Source organism: Limulus polyphemus, unplaced genomic scaffold (assembly GCF_000517525.1).
Source record: "Limulus polyphemus unplaced genomic scaffold, Limulus_polyphemus-2.1.2 Scaffold845, whole genome shotgun sequence".
In the NCBI taxonomy this organism is placed as follows: Eukaryota; Metazoa; Arthropoda; class Merostomata; order Xiphosura; family Limulidae; genus Limulus; species Limulus polyphemus.
In genome coordinates, this window is record NW_013666455.1 from 347,855 (window position 1) to 371,770 (window position 23,916).

Here is a 23,916-nt window from a genome sequence, read left to right on the forward strand (position 1 = left end):
ACTTAACAAATTTTATAACACACGCTATAAATCACAGTGATTCACACACTTCACTTACGGTGCTTACTGTTCGCTTAACTCAATTATCTATCTGCCGATCGCGCTGGCTTTTCTCGCCAGGCTTACATATTAAAAATAGGGCCTCTCGAATGCACTCAGGCCTTCATGATCCTTCGAAAAAATCCAGCGCGCATGCTCCCAGAGTCGCGTAACTTCCTCTGTCGTAACAAAAGGAATAAATTAATTTTAGTTATCATTTAATTGCAACTTTTTAATGAAGCTTGTAACTGTGATATTACTATGCATATTCCAATCTTTATTCAGGGTAAACGAAAATAAGCTTTAGGAACATTATTCCTTATAACTGGCATAAAACGAATACTATTTGTAAATATTTCGAACCTAGTTTTAGAAGTTCAAAAACATAACTTTCTGATTAGTTATGGCTGATATTCATTTACATCGTTATTAAATAGAAAATTTCTATATAAAACAGTTGCTTGAGTTAGAGCAAACCCACATTGGGCTATCTGCTGTTTCTACCGTGAGAGATCAAACCCCGGATTTTAGCGTTATAAGTACGTAAATTTACCGCTGAGAAAGCAGTTTAGTGAAATGTTTCTAAGGTACTCATCAGAATGTACGCAGTTACAATGGTGCAGAGAATGCTTTATTAACTTTTCCATTAATTATTCAACTGTACATTTTACATATTTTGTCAATACTAAATAATGTTTTTGCGTGCAAATACGTAATTTTCAGATCAGCTCGTTTTGTTAAAACGAAATAAAACACGACATAGAGATAAATTAGTACAGCTTGAAAGAAGACTATTGAAGTTTTATCTGTGAATGGAAATACGCCAAAAATGTAATAAAAAGTGAATAATAATTTTGTTCAAAATAAATGAATAGTGTACAAAAAAAAATTCAGATAATGTCACGTTTAGTCAAGAAAGTGAATGTAGGAGAGTGTAAAACATAAGATAAATAATTATCTAATTAATGTTAAACTTATACACCACTCGAAAAAAGTTTAGGTGATCACAATCTATACAACATTCAAAGTTACTTAAAAATTTAAATGTTCCTGAATAAGTGTATTGTCCTCACTTAAGTGCATGACTGAAAACAGTCACTGCGTGAAACCATCCCGCTGAGAAAGCTCATACAACCTTTTGATTAATGTGTTTTGCATTCAGTTTTGAGTAATATCGTGAATGACATTAAACAATTGCCACAGAGAAACAGTTCTTTACACGCCAATGCTATGTTTTTATTGTTTGACTAGTTTTCATTGTGATATATTACCAGTTTATAATAATTTGTTACACATTTCAACTAGAGATTTTTCTATACACTGTATCGCGTTTCACACTGTCTGGATTAACTAAGTTAACGTATAGGGTTGGCGTGACATACTGGTTGGCGTGCCGAGTTGCGTATCAAAGGATCCAAGGTTTGAAACATGATGCCGCTGATCAAAGTCCTTATGTCGGCTAGTGTTACTTATGATGGATTTATTATAATATTATTTATTTTAATATCGATGTTTGCTTGAATTACATTCATATTTACAAGTGTACATAACTTATACAGTTAAATATGTATTGCGAAACTCCCGCCTATTCTCTAAAGCAGTAGAAGATTCTCGACTGTAAGAATCAACAATATACGTGTGTATGTAAACTCTAGTATAGCTCGTTAGTATTGCTACGTAATCTGCATTTTCGAGAAACGTTCCACACGCCAATAAATATAAGCAATGCGACTCACCAAAAAAAAAAAAGAGTATCTATTATTGGTTTGCTAAAGTTGGTGTGCTATAGACTTCGTGATCTATAACTGTGATTAACGATTATTAATCGGGAACTTCAGATATTTGACCAGGAACGTTTACAAAGTTCGAACATTACAAATCATTTAACTTCAATGGTTTCTCATCGACATTAGTACTTTTACGAAAACATTATAAAACTTCATCGTGGAAAACTCGGCGTGTGTGGCTGGTGAATAACGAAGGACTAAGCTAGCTAGCTTCCCGTGAAGCGAATCGTACCTACATCAACTCGTAATTAATTCGCTCATCGTGAACCCTCGATAAGATATCAAGGAAGTTCTAGACTAGAAAGAAGACTTTATATTGTTTGTAAGATTGTAAATGTTTTGTATATAAGTCATTGTTTGTAATAACTATTTGAAATAACTGTTATTGTAGATTGTATTGTTGTTTGTATATTAAAACATATTTGTATTAAAGAAGAAAATTGTGTGTATCAATCTTGTTGGCAAATGTCATAAATTGGATACATATTGGCATATATTTAACTACTGAATTTAAATTATCATTTAGCTCGGTTCGAGACCATTCAAGATTGTAATACGTAACATACTAGTTTCCTTCCTTCTGCTTAGTGTTTCAAAATGAGGGATGGCAGTACCTGTGCCTGAATACAACAGATCTCTGAACTGTTTGTTTAATATATTTGTGCATAAAATGCTGTTCAAGTTGAATGTTCCAATTTACTTTTTCAAACTACCTTATAATAAATGAACTGACAGAAATTTGTCGAATTTCCGCGAAATCACAGACTAGTGAGTCAGTTTTGGGGATAAAAATATTGAAGTATAATTAATGCAATTTTTGGAAATTTTTATATTAGTAAACATTCAGAGTTTTTGTTATCCGTCACAAAGGTTTAGTTTGATTAGAATTTCGTGCAAAGCTGCTCGAGGACTATCTGTCCTACCCGTCCCTAATTTAGCAGTTCTAGGCTAGAGGGAAGGCATCTAGTTAACAGCTTTTGAGCTACTGTTGTACCAACGAAGTGTGGGATTGATCGAAATTTTATAACGCCCCCCACCGCTGAAACGGCGAGCATGTTTGGTGACCACATTCGAACCTGCATCCCACAGATTGCGAGTCGAGTGCTCTAACCACCAGACCATGCCAGGCCCATCACAAAGAACTTACAGAAAAGAAAATGAAGCTATATTTCAATGACTTACAAATTTATTGTTTCTATAACTTACTTTTGTTTCACATGTTTCTAACTGTACTTTGAAATGACAGTGTTTATTATGATCCTGAAAGCTTGAAGCCTGCTCCTTAGCTGGCAAGGAATTTTTAAAAAAGGCACTAAACGTTCTTAATGATATTATTGTCTCATTTCAAAAGATGTTTTTCTTGCATCAATGAAAGTCCTGCTAACATATTGTGTTATTTACCCTCTTGTGTGAAGTACTTATGGTTATTATCCACTTTTCTTATACATTTACTATAATTGCATACTAGAAATAATAACCTTCAAGTTTCCAGTCAGGTGAAACCTACATTATTTTGCATAATGAGTCACGATGTTTATAAAAGTTGGACAACAAAAGAGCTTAGTGCACTCTCGGGAAAAACCTTGTTTCATTGAACAAAGTTTGCACTGTATTTAGATCTACCTTTTACAGATTCATTCTTAATGGAATAAAATCTATGAGCAAACGAGTTTCCTGAATTGAGCGTACACTGATGCGTACCATATCAAATGCTGAATTCAAAATTCTGTTTTTAACTATTTTATTTGTTAAAATGCGTGGTGGTTTTAATATAATTACTAAACATTGTCTAGTAATGGAAACGAAAGATAGTGGAAGAGTCGTGAAGTTTTCATTTGGGTGTTGTTGTGAAATCATATTACTTTATTAATCGATTTCAAAATATCCAAAGCATACTAATCTCTTATTGTTGTAAAAGCTACGACGAGAGACGATATTTTATGGCAATAGTAAATAAATTCAACTGGCGGACAAAAAAAAATCACTAAATATTTACATGAAGTAATAACATTCAAAAATGCGATGTGAGTTGTGACAGTATTTCAAGCTATTTTGTTTCGTTTAGAACTTTACTCACCACTAATAATCTGAAATATTTTAGGCGTTATGAACCCTAAGACTTACCGCAGAACCATTGAGGGAGCATCAAAAAGTGATTTTCAGTGAAATGAGTAAAGAACTATACATATAAACTAAACAAACTGTTTACATTCCACCACTAAATAAGGCCTAATGTATTTGTCTGTTTCTTTACTCCAGGCCTCACTAATGAGTCGTGAATTCGGTAAAACTAGTCTGTTTTAGCTGGAGTAGTGAACTAAGGGGTAGATTAGACCCTACTTAATCTTTTCTACACTTAAATGCACGTTTTGGTGAAAAAAAAAGAAAGAAATTAATATATATATATATATATCAAGCTTTTTTTTTAATTCGCATTTTTAAATGTTCACCTGAGGTCACCTGAGAAAAATAAGTAAGTGATCTGTTTGATTATTCTAAAAAGTATTGTTACGTATCTGCTTATTTGTTTGTTTCCAGTAGAAATTTTACCGAGGATCTTCAGCGATACAAGTCCTTTCTTGATTAAATCACTTTATTCTTCCTCGATGCAAACTTTTAGTACATAGAAGTTCCACAATCAGTACGTTTCTCGTCACAGCGATTCACAATCTCGATAACTTAGATCTCGACGAATGCAAAACACACACTTTATTTCTCCGCTGGCTTTCTCTGTCATGCTTATATATTAACGAAGAGGGCATCTCGAACACATGCAGACTTCACCGATCATTCGAGAAACTTATCACGCACGCCCACCAGCGCCAACGTGCCAGCAGCGTTAAGTGACTTCCGCTGTCGTAACAGTATTTAACTTATCTTTAAAATGAAGTAATCTTGTTCTAGTATTTCTTTATTTTTTGTTTTGTTTGTTTTTGCGGTTTTACTTTTAAACTTTCATACAATTAGGTCTGACATTGTGTTCGGCCTACATATGTCTAACCATGCACTCTAGGCCTACTACAAATTATTAGTACAGGAAATTAATAAGGTTTAAAACCTTGAACTAATAAACATGTCAATGACCTTTAGTAATTTCATTATATTTTTAAGTTCAAGGTTTTCTAAGGCTCTCTAAGCATACTTCGTTCAGTTTAATGATGTTGAAATCAAAACTAAATATTTCATGGTTGAAGTTAACCAATGTAAAATGATAAACTTAAAGAAGAGTAAGTATTAAAGCGATTGTATCAACATTATAACAATAAATTACTTTAACTGTGGAAGCTGCCAATTAGTTAACGTACTAGATTTACTTCCGCTTGCCAAAGCTTCGCAATTTAGGCTCTGGGTCTGTGTGATGCATATTTAATATTCTGTAATATATGTTTGAATCCGTGTGATGCTTCTTTACTATTTTTCTATACAGGTTCTGAAATTGTGTGATGTGCATATATTTCTAAATACAGCTTCTGTAGGCTATGTATGTCACATTTTTTATGCTTTAAAGACAGTTTCTGCAATGTGATACACATGTGATGTTTCTAAATACAGATCATGTAGGCTATGCTAGTGACACCTTATTTCGTTTGAAGTATGTTTAAGTGTTAAATTCTAGTCCGAGCTTGGGTTTTTGCAAATATATATATATATATATATAAAGAGAGAGAAAATTTGAATGTGTTATGTAAAATGATTTTAAAGCCTCACTACGTCGTTACAGTCCATGTCGCCACGCCCTGTCATGCTCTATCTGATAACTGTTCATCTTGAAGGTAGCCCTGCAGCGTAGTTTCTCTTGCTATAGAGTTCATCGTAATGTTTTCATGTTCAAAGCACACCACTCCTCTCTGTTTGCTTTCCATTATCCATCTAGTATACAAGAAAGACAGTATCCCAGCACTCGTTTCAAAACTCCATTTGTATAGATATTCATAGATGCTGTGAATATACGTGTATGTCTTTGTATAGAATAACATGAATAATCGTTTCATTCTCTAGCTGCTTGAGATATTCTACAGTTAAAGGACATGTCATAAAAGCAATTTGTATACACTTGCCTTGTGTCGATTCTCAAACTTAGATTCTTCTTGCTTATCCTGTGAACTGTTGTCTGGGGCATGTAGACGGCTTTTGTCACTATTCTTTGTTTCATAGATTCTTACCTGCTACAAAACACTTTACTTCGCTTACCACGACTGGGGGACGACTTCATGTAGGTTTTTTCTGGATGCTTCTGGGTCTCCAAGTTGATCCATATTCTTTGGGTTTTTTTCAATGACATTATTTTCAAGGGATATCCCCATCTTGGAAATTCTAAATCACTGATCTGAGCACGTCTTTAGGATCTGAATGTATGAATATTTTGCATTAGAAAGCTGCTACATACCTTTCTCCAAAACGATCAATTTTTGATAGCATCACACTACTCGAACGCCAAATAATGTTAAAATGTAGTTCTAACAAGATTATTAAAAATTGTTTACTTGAAAAGGGGGAATGGGTATCTTCAAAAAATACAGGAACAAGACAAGTAGCTGAAAGTGAAAACGTAATCGCAAAAAAATAAACAAACAAGCTTAAGGTTTGAGACATAGTGTTGATATTATTTCCTCAAGCTAAAAATCTTTATTTTGACTCTCATAAATATTACAGCTTTTAAACATGGAATCAAAATAGGGACTTGTAGCTCGAGGAAGTAGCGTCAACACTACGTCTTAAACCTTAAGTTTGTTTGTTTACTTTACTTGCGATTACATTTTCACTTTAAAATCCCTATATTGTTTCTCTACTTTTTTGAAGATCCCTTTCCCCCTTTTTAAATTAACAATTTTTAATAATTTTGTTTCTTTAGTTTTTTGTGTCCATCATGGACATAAATCTATATAATAGCAGTATTGTTATATTAGAAACAGTTTAGTGTAATGAACTACGAAGTTGGTGTATGATGCTCTCTCAGGAAAGAATGACAACCTTTGAATTGGCTTCTTACAGATTGGATGGCTATTGCTCCTGATATCGTTGCCACAATGTTATCATTAATAGTGGTACTGCATGTATGATCACTATGATGGATGGTGATCGACATACCACATGTTACATGTAATGATGTAAAATATACTTGTAGTTACTATATTTATACCCTGTAGCTATATTGGGAGTCTGTAAACACTGGATTGGAGGAACTACTGAACTATACTGGAATATATTTTGTAACCGTATGAGTTTTATATATACATACACATGCAATGCATGTTGGCTAGTATTTATATGTATATATTTATATACCCTCATGCAGGCTTCATAGTTTTTAAGTTGTAAAGCCGTATATATATAGATAGCCATATGAATTTGTCAATTTGTATAGATGTATGCATATATATTCAATACAAATGTGAAACAATGTGTCATAATATCATATCATTTTTTAACAAATAATCATTTTAAATATTTCCCCTTCCTCCTCCTCCTCTTCGCTGGCCATCGTAAGACCAGTCACGGTTTTGCTACAGCTGGCCAGATTTCCTCTTAGAATGATATTTTGCACACTCTACAGGGTAAAAAATGTGTTAGTTAACAACCATGAATTGATTATATTTATACTCCTTTTCCCCCTACATTTTTGATGGAGTCTGGGTCGTGAAACTTGTACGATTCTCTTCCACTGTGACAACCCTAAACTCTGGTGGGCCGTGGCTGCTGCATACTTTATCTGAAACTAAATATTTTCTAAATAAAATATATAGATACAAAATTTCTGCCTCACTTTAGCCTAGAATCGCCATTATTTTTGTCATCTCCTACTTGCACGATTCTTGCCACTCATTATAGTCAGCTTCAAAGATGGCTACTCAATCTGCAATATCTATAAAATTCACAATTGCGGAATGTTGCCTATAATTCAACGTTTACCATCAGTCAACACCGTGACTGCCAATCCGATGCTCGAAACTGAGCTTGATGCTATCTTTTAAAATACTGCTTAAAGATTTCTGTTGTGGAAGACAGTCTAGACATTGTATAAAGTTTTAGACGTTTGTGTAACATGACCGAAATCGATCCTACAGTGGTAAAGAACAAACAAACTGTAATATTGTCGGCAGAAATTGTGTCCGAAAGGCCAGAAACCCTATATACAAACAAATGATACGCAACATCAATACAGTTGAAACAATAAGTTAATAATCGCTATGGTACATGTGTCATGCCTGCCATATAAACGTTAAGGTATATCCACGGCCTGCACGTAGCTATATACGCATGCATGTAGTAGATTATGATGCTCCATATAAACCACAGACAACATTAAAACTATTGAGTGTTAATGGTTATACAGTTGCTGTTATTTGCTAGGTAGTCAAATAAACTTAAGAACTACCCTAAACAATGCACTATGATGCGTTTAGTAATATTGCCCAGTTTGCATTACAAAACTCATAGCCATTATTGCTGTAGGCTGACAGAACAATGTTAAATAATAATAAAGAAGAACTAATAGGCGACTCCTATTATGAATCACTACCGTGATTCATGATGCATGGCGTTCCGCCGCGACTTGAGTATTCAGTATCGATTTAATATAACGTATCATGCTCTTGTGTAAACTTCTAGTTTAGGTTGAAGGTGAACTATTACCTGTACAAAGCTAATGCATTGGACATTTGTTAGTAAAGGGTGTCAACTCTCGGTTTGAACTCATAAATCATTTAGATAAGTAATAAATAATATCATAACATAAAAAGAAGGTGTGCAGACTTGTTAGTTTAAAGGAAGTTTGACGACTAATTAAAGACATTATCTTGATTATTCGTCAACACCAGCTTTCAGCCAGCAATTCTCAGAAGAACAACCTATTTTGAAATTGCAGCTCCGTTGACTTAAATTATAATAATGATTAAACAATTACACTCTTATCCTTATGGATTACACTCCGCACCTAGGAGCTATGGATGCGTTATAAAAGTGACGGTCAAATTCCACTATTAGGTTAGCTTATCAGTTCAAAATTATAGACGGCTAGCACGGATAGTCCTTGTGTAGCTTTGCGGGAATATCCGTAATAAGCAGACTTATCATTATACAGAGTATTAAAGCACTAATGTGCAGTAGCTACCGAGTAGCATTATCAAAGTCGATGAACTAAAAGTTAATTAGCTGAATAGTTAGACAGTGATTTCTCAAAGAAATTTATATGGAAAAATTACTTCATTATAGTATTTTGCTCAGAAATAAAAACTAGCTTCTATAATAACAAGTATGCTTAATTACTAAGCATTCCGTGATAACATTAGTGATTTAAACCATATGCAGTAATCAGCCCTTCCTTTTAAAGGACTGCTACCAGATGACATTCCTTGTGCAGGTGACTGAAACTTTGTCATCGGACGTTTTTCGAGAATGATGCTAATATCACTGACCTGACCGAACTGCTACTAAAAAGTGAACCCCTTCTAGTTAAAACAAGGTAACTTTATAAGCTGTTGGACAACATGGAACGAACGTCAATGCTAACCTCTACCTAAATTGCCACTAAAGAGTAAATTCATCCCAGTTAAAACATGGCAACTTTATTCCCTATTAGACAACAACGTCATTGTCAATATCACTTTTACCTCTACCTAAGTTGCCACTAAAGAGTAAACCCATCCCAGTTAAAACATGGCAACTTTATACCCTATTAGGGAACAACGTCGTTGTCAATATCACTTTTACCTCTACCTAAGTTGCCACTAAAGAGTAAACCCATCCCAGTTAAAACATGGCAACTTTATACCCTATTAGACAACAACGTCATTATCAATATCAGTTCTACCTCTTCCTAAATTGTCACTAAAGAGTAAACCCATACCAGTTAAATCGTGACGACTTTTTTTCCTGCTAGACAACATGGAACGAATGCCACAGTTGTCCCTATACTGTGGCAACTTTGGTATTCTTAGCTGATTCGATAAGATTAGAAAAATTACATTTGTCTATAACAGTGGGTCAAGTAGTTTTTACAAAGCCAAATTACTAACGCAAGCTTTGTAAATCGTACCAATATAGTAAAACATTTTTATAGTATTGACAGTTAACTCTGAGGCTGACTTGAAACTTTTCAAAAAGCGTAATAAGAAGTATTCACAAAACATTTTATTCCAAACTGACTTTCAGCCAGAAAATAATATTTTCTAGCAGATTAAACTTTTCATTTCACGACAATCAAGAAAAGTTGCGTTTTGGGGATTTCAATTGAAGCAAAATGCTAGTTTTAAAAATATTATTAGAAACATTTCTTATTTTGATTACATTTCTGGTTTATTTTCATCACCAACAAAGGTAATATTTCTCACAAAACTAATACAAGGATCACACAAATCGTATAATATTTGCAGCAACTTCAGTACACATTTAATGAGTTTCAGCCTCGTGAAACGTGACACGAGTATAAAAAAAACAACAAAAAAAAACTTACTTTTCCATGCGAGTAAATCGAGCGTGGAAGCAAAGAGCACCGACCAATCAACTTTCAGCAATTTTTTCTTACCTCCAACAGGGAGGGGAAGGGTTACTAGTGTATATATATGGCATATGTTCGTTTCTAGTGTAATCTTACACACACATATACCTGTATCTTCAAGTTTTGAGGAGGTAGACGTAAGGGCAGTTTACACGAGCGCTACTTTTCTTGGTAATAATTCTAATAACACTTCACCCTTTGGTGGGATCTCAGTCAACCATGACAAGCGAATACAGCTCGACGTGAAATCGCTAAAATACAAATATTTCATACATTATGACGCTACTTGTAAGCGTTTTTTAAGTTCGGGTTAATCTGAAACTCAGTTTAGAAGGTCCACGGATAAGATTATTTACAAAACGGAAATTTGCATAGATTAAAACAGTTACAATATCGTTATTTTGAAACTACTTCTACAAATCATTGTGAGCAATATTTTCCAGGTGGAGAATTTAGTTTAAAAAATAATATTTTGAGGCTTAAAGATTTTTATTCTATTTTAAATAATAGTTTTCAAAAATGACAACGGATTGGTGTTAAGCTTTCTAGAAATATCATTACGTTTCAGTTCTAAATTATTGGTTTCTAGTACGATAATATTAAAAACTGGGGCATTATGACAATATTTCATAAACAATGAAAATATTAGAACTTGAGTTGTGATTTAAATGTGTGGGTGAGACCTTTGCTTGACTTATTACTATTGTGATTGTGGTATGGCACTGGACCAGCGTGACTAAAGCTGTCTTTTATTATAATTATTTGCTTTATAGTTAACTACAAAGCTACACAATGGGCTATCTGTTTTGTGACCATTATACATATCGAAACCCGGTTTCTAGCTGTGCCACCGGAAATCATTATTATTATTACGGATAATATCATACTTTTTTACTAAAAATCGCCCCCCAGTGATACAGCCTGCGGACTTATGGCGCTAGAAACCGGGTTTCAATCAGAGCACACTTAGCCCATTGTGTAGCTTTGTGCTCAATTACAAACAAACAAATACTAAGAAGCTTGATCTTCGATTTCAATCAGTATACATATCGGACATTAAAAGTATATATCTGTCTATGAATTAATAGGTTTTAAAATGGAATACGCTATGAAAATAAGCTATATCATATAACAAAAAAGGAGGAATGGTTAATTTCGTTCGAGATGACTTAATATCCACATGTATATAAGGAGAGTTTATACAGTTTATTATATCTATCTGATATATTGGTGTCGCTTGATCACGTTATAAATCACAATTTTACATAAATAATGTTTTCCTGTGAAGCGCAAAGCTACACAAGGAAATCCAAGCTAGAATCTTAGCCTAATAGTTATGTTACGACAGCGGAAGTCACGTGACGCTGGTAACACGTGATGAATTTCTCGAATGGTCAAAAATTATCGGGGAGGACCGAGTTTGTCCGAGACGCACTCTTTTTTGGTATATAAGCCTGGCAGGGAAAGCCTGCGGAAATTGAATGAAGAGAGTTCCGGGTATTTTACGATTCTGTTTCGAGCTAGCGTGTGATAGCGAAGTTTTCGAGATTGTGAATCGCTGTGACTTATCATAAAAGTAGTTAGGTTAATGTGACGAGAAACGTACTGATTGTGAAATTACTGTGCACTTAAGTTTGTATCGAGAAAGAATAAACTGGTTTAATCAAGAAAGGACTTGTATAGCCGAAGTTCCTCGGAAATAATTTCTACCGGAAATTAACAAAAAAGCAGATACCGCTGAGCCACCTGAACGTGTATCGGAGAGTGCGCTAGGGATGACACAAAAACCTGTATTAAAGCAATACAAAAGTCTTCTGAATTTTCTTCTCTACAGGTCATCAGAAACTAGATATGAAGAACTACCTGGCATAGTTGATTTATTTTCGGTGTAAATACCGCTTTTCAGCTAAGCAGAGTTCCTCAAAGTCGAAAACCGGCGAATAGCCAAAACTAAGATGCCATATTTTCTTTCGATACCTAGCGCCTAAGTAATTATAGTAGTAACTATAATTTTATCATCATCTGATAGAGCAAAACAGTCTTCACGATCTTTGACTACCTATTTTACTGTTATTACATGCAAAAATTATAAAGTTTAGATTACACTTTATAACCTAGTAACCCACGTACGCCATCTTATAAAAAGTAAACAAACAAGTATTGGGATAAAAATGTATTGCTCATTAAAATATCCATGTACAGCTGGCTACTGAACTCGAAAAAAAAAAGGTTCAAATGATATGTCTGCTTCCATTCCTTTCTTGTTTGGTTTCCTTTTTCAAATTCAGTAGCCAGCCCTACATAGCTTTTTTATATTTAGCGATAGTTTTTTTTTTCTTATACTTGTAAATAATGAGATATATTCAGATTAGGATGAAGAGTCTCATATATATATATACATGTGTGGGTGTGTGAAAACGAAACAGAATTCCGTTAAAATAAATATAAAAAAACAGTCGAATAATAGATAATGCAATTTCCTGTATAAATTATAAAAAGCGTTGTTTGACGGCACTCCCTGGACAAGTTTTGTTTTTTCCTTATCCGCGACCATCAATCACACTTCATATCTGAATAAATAGTGTCAATTAATGCTTTCATTTTTATTTTTTAGGCTCAGTTCTCTGTCGAGGCGTTCTGATACTGGTTTTCCTATGGAATGGAATGCCTGGCTACGTTAATAGCGGTGAGTAATGATAGTGACTGTACTTAATAACTATCAATTATAATCACTTAAAAAAGAACCTTCAGCTGAAGATAAACTTTTAAACTTAAACAATCAGCTGATCTGCTGACAACCGATAAACAATACGTTTAAGTTCTTGTATTCAGTTGCATAACAGGTATCAACATATTCTACCTAATTTGTATGTTTCTATGTAACCGTAATCATAATTTTTAAGTGACAATAAATTAGCGTTAAATTAGTCTTTTGTTGTTTAACCCTCAAACCACCGACTTGTTTTTATGCAGGTCGTTGTTGATGGTGTCTACATATTATACCATCTTCAGTAATTTCATATTTCTTACCTCTTACAATACCCAATGTAAATAATTCATAAAAAATGTATTAAAATCATTCCTTTTCTGGGTAAAATACAGAGGGGACTCGAGCACTAATTAGTGAGATTAATTGTAATAGTGATAATTAGGAACATGTAGGAAACAAGGTCATTGACTCCAAAACAATTTGGTGCTCAAAAAGTCAAACAGACATGTTTAAAAAAAACTGCGAGACCGATGAACTGATCCCATTAGTAATTCTATTGGATTAATAAATACTACTGATGACGTCAATCTTTAACTTATATATATATATACATACAGACATATCATGCAGTTAGGATCCTCGGTGGATCAGAGGTAAGTTTATAGATTTAAAACGCTAAAATTCAGGGGCCGATTCTCCAGGATGGACAGAGTGCATACAATCCGTTGTGCGCTAAGAAAACAACAACAACATCGACGACGACGGGTAAAATTAATACCGAATATAAATTTCTATCTGCAGAATGGTTAAAAATATCATCAATTATATTGAGTATTAGTCCACAATAAATTCCAAAGCCCACGTCATGAATATATAATGATTGCGGTTATATCATTTCCCATCAATCCTTTTATGTACGTGTTTCAATGTTTTTGCTTTTGTTCTTTGGATTGCGGGTGGGGGGTAGGTTTAGGTAATACAGTTTTTGTTTCTTCTCCTGTATATTGTAGGTTTAGGTAATACAGTTTTTTTGTACTCCTGTATATTGTAGGTTTAGGTAATATAGTTTTTGTTTGTACTCCTGTAAATTATTTCATAACAAAGTTTGCAGCTGTATGGTTTACAGTTGAATCCAATAGTTTTGTTAAGCATTGTGAAGTAGTCTTTTATATTAATTAAGCATTCTTAGTTCGTGTATATTATTTTGCTTAAGCACGTTATCTAGTGTGTATCAAAATACTCGGGCATTAAAAATACAGATTAGTTTAAAATAATGGTAATTAGCAGAACAGAACACTTCCGTTTTGGCCCCAGTGGCAGAGCAGTGTGTCTGCGGATTTACAACGATAGAAATCTGGTTTCGATACCCGTGATGGGCAAAGCACAGATAGCCCTTCGTGTAGTTTTGAGCTTAATTACAAACAACCAATTTATTTTGAGTTTAGCATTCACGTTAGGAATTGCCGTAATATTGCTAAAATTAATTTTAATGATCTACTGTTTCATTATATTTCCAAAAAACAAAACCAAGACCGCAAGATTAATCTATGTTTAATACTTCCAGCTGGCTGTGCACGAGGAGGGACGACTTTCATTCGAACATCGTCCGTCACAGTAGGAGCGAGTGTGTACACAGGATCAGACGACTACTTAGCACTCGCCCAGACTGATCACACCCAGTGTTACAGTCTTTGTTATCGTAACGACGATTGTAAAGCTTACTTTTTGGATCACATCAACCAAACTTGTATACTAACCAAAGAAGAACACTCGGTCATCCGACCCCAGCTAAAACGTTACCAAGCTGGCAGTTATCATAGGAAGATATGTCTATCAGGTACCTATGTCTCCTTTTCTTGTTGTGGTTGTTTTGATGTGAATCATATTGTTGTTTAGTTTGTATGTATAGTAATACAGTGAAAATAAATGTAAGTAAAATATAAATAGCGTGTTTAGAGATAGAGATTTTATATTAGTGTTAATCCTCAATATCAAACATTTTGCTGAAATACATATTTTATATTTATTTATTATTATATAAGACATTACATATAAAAGTGGCAGGGACACCAAACGTAGGGGGTAAGAGTGGCATTACCCCTAATAATATTAAAATAAACTGACAATAAAGCTCAATTTTCATACTTTTACTGTATATATTGTAAAATGCCCCCCCAGTGGCACAGTGGTATGTCTGCGGACTTACAACGCTAGAATCCGGGTTTCGATACCCGTGGTGGGCAGAGCACAGATAGACCATTGTGTAGCTTTGTGCATAATTACAAACAAAATATATTGTAAATCTACAGTACAGTTCGATACCAGGGAACATATCATTACATATTTACTTTAGAAAACTTCAGAACACTTATATTGTTGTCGGTAGAGAAAATACTCTTACACGTCCAACGGCGTGCTAATGGAAGAAAAAGTGTTATTTTACACGTCCAACGGCATGCTTATGGTAGAACAATTGTTATTTTACACGACCAACGGCATGCTGATGGTGTAAAACTTGTTACTCTACACGTCAAAGGACACGATGATGGTAGAAAACTTGTTACTCTACACGCCCAACGAAACACTGATGGTGTAAAACTCGTTACTTTACACGTCCAAGGATACGCTGATGGTAGAAAACGTGTTGCTCTACACGTCCAAGGACACGATGGTGGTGTGAAACTTGTTACTGTACATGTCCAAGGATGCGATGATGATGTAAAACTCATTACTTTACACGTCCAAGGGTACGCTGATGATGTAAAACTCGTTACTTTACACGTCCAAGGATACGCTGATGGTAGAAAACGTGTTGCTCTACACGTCCAAGGACACGATGGTGGTGTGAAACTTGTTACTGTACATGTCCAAGAACACGATGACGGTGTAAAACTTGTTACTCTACACGTCCAAAGACACGATGATGGTGTAAAAATTGTTACTCTACACGTCCAAGGAAACACCGATGGTGGAAAACTCGTTACTGTACACGTCTAAGGACACGATTAAGGTGTAAAACTCGTTACTTTACACGTTCAAGGATACGCTGATGGTAGAAAACATGTTGCTCTACACGTCCAAGGAAACATTGATGGTGGAAAACTTGTTTCTGTACACGTTCAAGGACACGATTATGGTGTCAAAGTTGTTCTGTACACGTCCAAGAACGCTATAATGGTGTAAAACGTGTTGCTTTACACGTCCAAGGACACACTGATGATGTAAAACCTGTTACTCTGCGCTCCAAGGATACGCTGATGGTAGAAAACGTGTTGCTCTACATTCGTCCGAAAGTATGTTCGGAACAGAATTTATTGAATTATGGATCGGAGGGCGAACCGAGTAGGTACCATTACTCTAGGTGGCCAAGAAAACGTTCAGAATGCGCAAGAAACTGTTACTTTAAGCGTCAGCGGGGACGCTCAGAATGGAAATATTAAGGCCGAAACATATTAAGTGTACAGGTAACTTACTATCGTACTCCAATATAAAGGTCATGACATGTGATTCTATGTGTTATTATACATAGAATTACATATCATGCCTTTCCAAGTTTAGTTTATTGTTTTTAGTTTCAACAGTTTGAGCATGTTGTTTAGTCGGCCGTTTGATGGCCATTGACAGGAGTTTGTATTTATCACTCTTCTAATACTTAAAAATCGCTAAGATAATGAAAGTTTTGTTTAAAAATGTAATAGGCCTAGTACTAATGTCTTATGACTGTACTTGTGAGCCGTCAACATGACTGCGGCACTTGCTTGTCAGTAACTTCAGTACAGTGTTTGTCAGCTTTTAATGTCAATACATCGTTTGTTTGTTTTGTAATAAGTATTAGAAACACGGAAATACCAAAAAACATCTTTAATTAAAGACGTGTCGGAATTGTTTCAAATTCCATCATTAAAACCTCAAAAACTTAGTTCACAATATTTTATCTGTAAAAAACAACAATAGCTATTAAGCGAGAAGTTTTTGATATGTCTTTGTTTATTTATTTATATTTTTTTGAATTTGAGATTTAAATTTAAAACTTTGTTTGCTCATGAGAAGTAGTAGATATTTCGAAACAGTCTGTGGCTTCTTGGTAGGTTCCATTTTATTTGTTAGAAATGTTCACGTGATAGAGTGTAAGAAATTAAAGGGATAACCATTACTTTGTGATATGTTATGAATTTTGGAAATTTCAGAGTGAAGACAAAAGTAGTTAGATCATATATTATATGCCCTGTTTGAAAGATTTAAAACAAGATTACGTTTGAAGGAGTCTTGTATAAGAATGTAAAAGTTTTCTTACACTAAACAGATGTGACAAAAAGATTGTTTATTTTGTTTACTTGGGCGTCTAAGAAAAGCTAAGTTATTGTTTTCGTCTGTCACCTGTCCCCCGGTTGGTCAGCGATAAGTTTATGGATTTACAACACTGAAACCTGGGGTTCAATTCCCCGCGGTGGGCACAGAAGATAGCCCAATGTGGCTTGGCTGTTAAATAAACAAAACCAAGTATTCCACCTAACATGTAAAGTTTATAATTGCGAATTTAGGTATATTAAAATTTTCTTGACAAATATGATTAGTGTTACGAAAACGTAGAAGAGCATCTTCGACGTCTCTCCTATATAATATGGTTTGTAATAGAGGGAGCATTTAACCAGCTACTTTTCTATGTTAGATGTTTTTTTGGTATTACATCATTTGCTTGTCATAACACCAAGACAGTGTTTATCAGCCGTTAACTTCGTCTGTGGTTGTAGCTTGTCCATAACACCAAGACAGTGTTTATCAGCATTTGCTTGTTCATAACACCAAGACAGTGTTTATCAGCCGTTAACTTCGTCTGTGGTTGTAGCTTGTCCATAACACCAAGACAGTGTTTATCAGCATTTGCTTGTTCATAACACCAAGACAGTGTTTATCAGCCGTTAACTTTGGTGTAGCTGTTGCTTATCTACAATACACCAAGTCATATTTATCAGCCATTAAATTTGGTACGGCTTTTTCTTGTCTATAGCACCAGGCCAATATTTTTAACCGTCATTTCAGAACCGTATTTATCAGTCCTTATCTTCAAAACAGCATTTGTTTGCCGTTAATACCAATTCACTTTTCCGCCTTTAATTCCAGTCGATATCTTAAAATATTTTTTCTCCGTTGTAAACTTTAATACAGATTTTATTCTACCCGTAATTTTATTTGCTATTGCGTTAATCCTTCAATAACCATATTTTCATTAATTTATTAATCCAGGTACTATACATATTTCTCTCTGGCTCTGAGTGAAACATTATTTCATCTTCAGAGATTCATAAGAAAGACAGGATTACCGTTATATTTCTTTCGCTGTAGGTGTCAAATGTAAACGTCACTGGGCATTTGATGTTGTTCCCGGAATCCGATTCGTTAAACAAGAAGACAAGGTTGTACCTGACATTGGATCTGAAGATCGTTGTATTGAAGCTTGTTCGATTGAAAAGAGCTTCGTCTGTCGCTCAGCCATCTACGAACTTGCTACAAGAAACTGCGTCCTCAGTATGCACGATCGACGATCTGCACCAGAAGCTTTTAAGATGTCATTTAAAGATGTGGATTATCTTGAAAACCAGTGCATTTCAGGTAAAGAAACAGCAGAACGTAAAACAAATCTCTGCCTGTCTCTTTGTCTTTGTAGCTATACGTTGAAAATTATTCTGTGTTTTTCTCCTTACAGAACCGAGTCAATGCATTTTTCATGAACAAAGCAGCAGGATTCTAGTCCACTTACACGTTTATCTGTCTATTTCATCTACCACCAGGGAGCGCTGTCGAAAAGCTTGTGTTGAACACAGTGATTTTCGTTGTAGGTCATTTATGTTCGACGACGCCCGTGCTTTATGCCTTCTAACTCCTGAAGATTCCTATTCTTCACCAGAGAGCGTTGTGAATATAGATAAACAAGGAGGAACAAGATACGAACTGGGATCATGCATTGAAGGTAAATAGTATCTTTTCATTTTTTAATGAACATGTTCCACTTTACTCTAACGAATCTAGAGGTTATCTTTACATATATTTTTTTATTATCAATTCAATGTACTAGCGCATCTCGTAACATTTATTTCGGTGGCTTCACGAAGATGGCGCGCGTGTTCATCATTCGCTATATATATGTTTATACAAGTGTTATCAGCTTCACGTTATAAACATTGAAATTGTTGCTAAATTCGAAGTGATTATTTGGTTGCACATTTACACTTCATCTTTGGAAGATATCACCTTAGCTCCTCTACCGTTTCATCTTATATCCCTCAACAACTTTTGACGTCAAGACGCCACACAGGCGAACAACTCAACTTATATAGGGAGAAAATAAGACATTCTGCTTACTCTTAAAACACTTGTTGAAGAAACAATGTTGCTTATTATATCTTAAACAGGTAAGGATGGGTGTTGTCTAGTTGTTACGTACCCGAACTTTGAATTCGAGATTTAGTAGTTCGAGTCCTTTGTCGCACAAACACACTTGGCACTTTGTAGCCTTCTCTCTCGTCTATCAACTCATAATTATGTACGGCTTTGCACGAAATTTTGAAGAAAAAACTAAGCAGAGAATAAATGAAATGAACTGTTACATGTTGAAACTTAATACAACACATTTTTTGTACTTGCACAACCTAACTATATAACAAAACTTGGCACAAGGAGAGTAAAAACATGTCATTTAATAAACATTTTACAGTCTCCTTGTTGGATGTGGCCAAGTGGTTAGCTCTCCGGGCTGCCAGTCACAAGGTTTACGCAAACTACAGTTAACGAAAGCAATGGAATTCAGATGTAGAAGAAAAAACTCTGAACAGAAAAGTTTGTTTTTTATCACAGTTGTTAATTGTAGACTTTGTTAGTTTTTAAACCAGAGTAAGAAGATCATATGTAAAGTAAAAAGAAACAAGATCAACACATTGTATTTTAACAAAACTATTTGAAATAACCCCCCCCCCCTCCCTTGTTGCTCAGCGATTAGCTTGGGGGTTTATAAAGTTCAATTTCGAGGATTCGATCATTGCAGTGAACATAACGCAGATAGCCCATTGTGGAATTTTGTGCTTTTAATCTAAAACCAACAAATTCATAAAAAAAAATAGTTATTAAATTTTATTATGTTTTTCAATTTTTAAACATAACGATTCTTTATGATAATTTATGTAAAGCAAGTCGTTTATTAAAAATAACAAAAAACAACGATAAAATATCAAATTGATGGTCCTTGAAGTCTTGTTTTAAATTATACATCAGATATTAGACACATGACCAAAACATCTAATCCTTCTAAATTCATCAGTAAAATATAACTTTAAGTCAACTAAAATCAACTGTTCGAAAACTTTGTTACAATTTTTTTCATTAAAGTAAGAGTATAGAAATATGAACTCAAAAAGTAATTCTAATGGTAATATAAAAGGCATAAAACATGTGTCATACATTTAGTTGTGATGAGTTCATTAATTAAAAATATGATTTTCCAGCTGTCAAAGTTTCGAGCATATACATTTTTTAATAATAATTCTGCTACCATGATATGGATATTGTTGAATAATACGAGTTTTTTTTTTTTTATATATATACATAAATTGCTTGGCTGTATAACTTGTGTCTGTTGTAAGTTGATATGTTTATTGATAACTCTTCGGCCATAATAATTAGGATATCGTTGCACTGTAGGAGCTCACATGTTTATTCATAACTAGCAAAGGTATTTATACCCTTGGATTCGGTGGGATGGCTGGACGGCGCGCATGCGTTATTTGCCATCTAATGAATATGAGAAATCAAAATTTGGGATGACCATAATACCCTATCCATTAGTCCTAGGTTCCTATGATACGCGAGACAGCAATAGTTACTTTCATTTAGTATCGGCTTTTTGTGGTAAAAATTGAATTTAGTTGCCAAACTGAACTCGTCTGTATGATTGCTTATTCAATTAAACTGGATGTTTGGAGGTTCCGCAATTGGTTCATCCATTTCCTCAGAAATACTTGAGACGTCAAGACTCCAGACGGACAACTCTGTTATAATTATATAGGTAATTCGACTTTTATGCTTAAGACATTGTTGCCTGGTGTAAACTGACAAGGTTTTGATCATTTTTTTGGTTGTAGTAGTTTAGACAATGTTGCCTGGTGTGAACTGACAAGGTTTTGATAATTGTTTCGACTGTAATAGCTTAGACAGCGGTGCCTGTTGTGAGATAATGTGTTCGTTGATAATTCTGTCGCTGCATTGGTTTGTACATTGTTGTCTGGCATGCGAAATAATAAATGCTTATTTATAATTATTTTTCTGTCATGCTTGGACATTATTTCTGCCCCAAGCGGCACAGCGGTATGTCTGCGGACTTACAACGCTCAAAACCGGGTTTCCATACCTGTGGTGGGCATAGCACAGATATCCCATTATGTAGCTTTGTGCTTAACTTCAAACAACAACAACAAAATTATTTTCTGTTGTGAGCTGACATGTTTGTTTTTAATTGTTCGGCTGTCATGCTTTGGATATTGTTTCCTGGTGTAGGATCGTTTGGTCGAAACGTTTGTTTGAATTTATTTGTTATATAGCAAAGCCCATTCGGCTATCTGCTGTGACTACTGCGTGGAATTTAATCCCGGAATTTAGCGTTGTAAGTCAGAAAACTTACCGCTGTCCCACCAGGAGACTGAATGAAACTTTGGCCTTAAATTTTTCTATCCCTTACAAATATTTTTATAATTTATTTTCTAGAGTCTTGGCTAAAATGTTTGAATATTTTGTAACAAACAATATCATTTTATTAAGATGGAATACAAATACATTTAGCGCTGTACAACCTAGAAATACATGTTATATTAAACCTCTACATATATAATTTGTATAATGAGACAGGTTCTATGGACATCATGAACGATATATTAGAACAGCAAACAATTTTATCAGACACTTATAAAAAGATGTGTAATTCAGCATTTTACCTATTACAAAAACTTATCGAAGCATATATAATGACAAAATATAACATCAGATTGTTATAAATAACCTTATATCAGCTTATATTACATATCTGATACTTGGTTGGTCCTCCTCGTATTCTAATAATATCTGCAAGGCGACGTGGCATGCTGTCGATGAGGTTATTGATGTAATCCACCGTGATTTTATCCTAACTTGTCACTAAAAGACGCCGAAACGTAGCTACAGTAGCTGTTTTAGGGTCGTGGTTAGCAATTTTCCGGCTCAGTTCTGCCCAACAGTTCTCAATGGGATTGAAATCTGGAGATTTTGCTGGCCACGGCAGTCTTGTAACGTCCTCCTGGTCGAGATAATCTTTTACAGTATGCGCATTGTGGGAAGTGACATTGTCATCCTGGAACACAAAGTTATTGACAATACCTACCGTAGCATATGGTAGAAATGTCGTCTCCATGTGATACCTGTAGGAGGAGCTATTGACATCTCCCTGGTGTATATGAAGAGTAGTTTTCCACCATGATGAATAGCTGCCCAAACATGTACTACACCACCTCTTGTGTGTTCTCTGTGGGAAAAACAGTCTTTCCTCATTTGTTCTCCAGGCAAACGACGAACACTAATCCTACTATCAGTTTTAACAAGTCGGAAACAGAACTCATCTGAAAAGATGACATGTTGCGAGTATCCTAACTATAAGTTAACATGCTGTCTTGCCGAAGTAACATGATGAGGGTGGTGAATTCTGGTTAATATCATTTTGCAGATAGCTGTTCTTGCAAATATGCCATTCCTGTTGTAAGATGTTGCAAGACGTTTTTCAACCTTGGCGTGTTAACCTGATCGGGTAGTAGTTTATCGACATCTACTAGTAAACTTTCCTGGAACAACGTCTACTAGTAAAATTTTCCTGTAACAACATTTCCTGTAGTTCGATGGCGTTTCAAGGTTCTAGATACAGTACACTTGGAGTAACCAACTTTTCTGGTAATGTCCGTTTACTTCATACCATTTCTGGTCATTCGAACAGTTTGACGTCCTGTAACTTCTGGCACGTGACGAGCCATAACTCTACACCAAGTACAGAGAAATTTTCTGAACAAAGCGTTGATCTGTTTCGTAAAAGATTGTACCAAAAATACACTTTTTTTTTTATACAAAACAAGTGTTTGTGTGTGTTTTGATGACCAAATGCTCAAAACAACTTATAGAAACCAGTATAACAACTCGTACATTGATGTCCGATGATACATTACCTTCTCTGTTACTTCTCAGCTATTTACTCAATAATTATTCCATGCATGTAGACAATAACATCAATATAGAACAGTGTGCAAACATTTTGGCAAAAACGGTATTTTCAGATGATTGTGTCTATACTTAGCATAATTTATTCTGTGATTAAGAAACTTATTTATAATAGAAAACACAAAAAGTGAAAGAATTCATTTTATACTCCTTCTACTATACGTCATGTAAGCAGAATATAAAGCTGAGTAAAAAAAGTCAGTATGAAAGTTTGAATCTTTGTAAAACATCCGAGATTAAGAGTGCCACTATCAGTATGAAAGTTTGAATCTTTGTAGCGATAAGACATCTGAGATTAACAGTGCCACTATCAGTATGAAAGTTTGAATCTTTGTAGCGATAAGACATCTAGAGTTTAAGAGTGCCACTATCAGTATGAAAGTTTAAATATTTGTAGCGATAAGACATCTGAGATTAAGAGTGTCATTATCAGTATGAAAGTTTAAATATTTGTAGCGATAAGACATCTAGGTTTAAGAGTGCCACTATCAGTATGAAAGTTTAAATCTTTGTAGCGATAAGACATCTAGGTTTAAGAGTGCCACTATCAGTATGAAAGTTTAAATATTTGTAGCGATAAGACACCTAGATTTAAGAGTGTC

General features: G+C 34.7%; 1 protein-coding gene across 1 annotated transcript in view; it reads left to right on the forward strand.

The window, feature by feature from the left end:
* The window catches only part of LOC106460835, a 54,694-nt gene that overhangs the window by 4,295 nt on the left and 26,483 nt on the right, over positions 1–23,916 (forward strand). The window contains exons 2-5 of the mRNA XM_022387636.1: positions 12,938–13,009; positions 14,598–14,870; positions 18,377–18,643; positions 18,738–19,001. Coding sequence (XP_022243344.1) covers positions 12,938–13,009; positions 14,598–14,870; positions 18,377–18,643; positions 18,738–19,001 — 876 coding nt within the window. The remainder of the gene's footprint in view (positions 1–12,937; positions 13,010–14,597; positions 14,871–18,376; positions 18,644–18,737; positions 19,002–23,916) is intronic.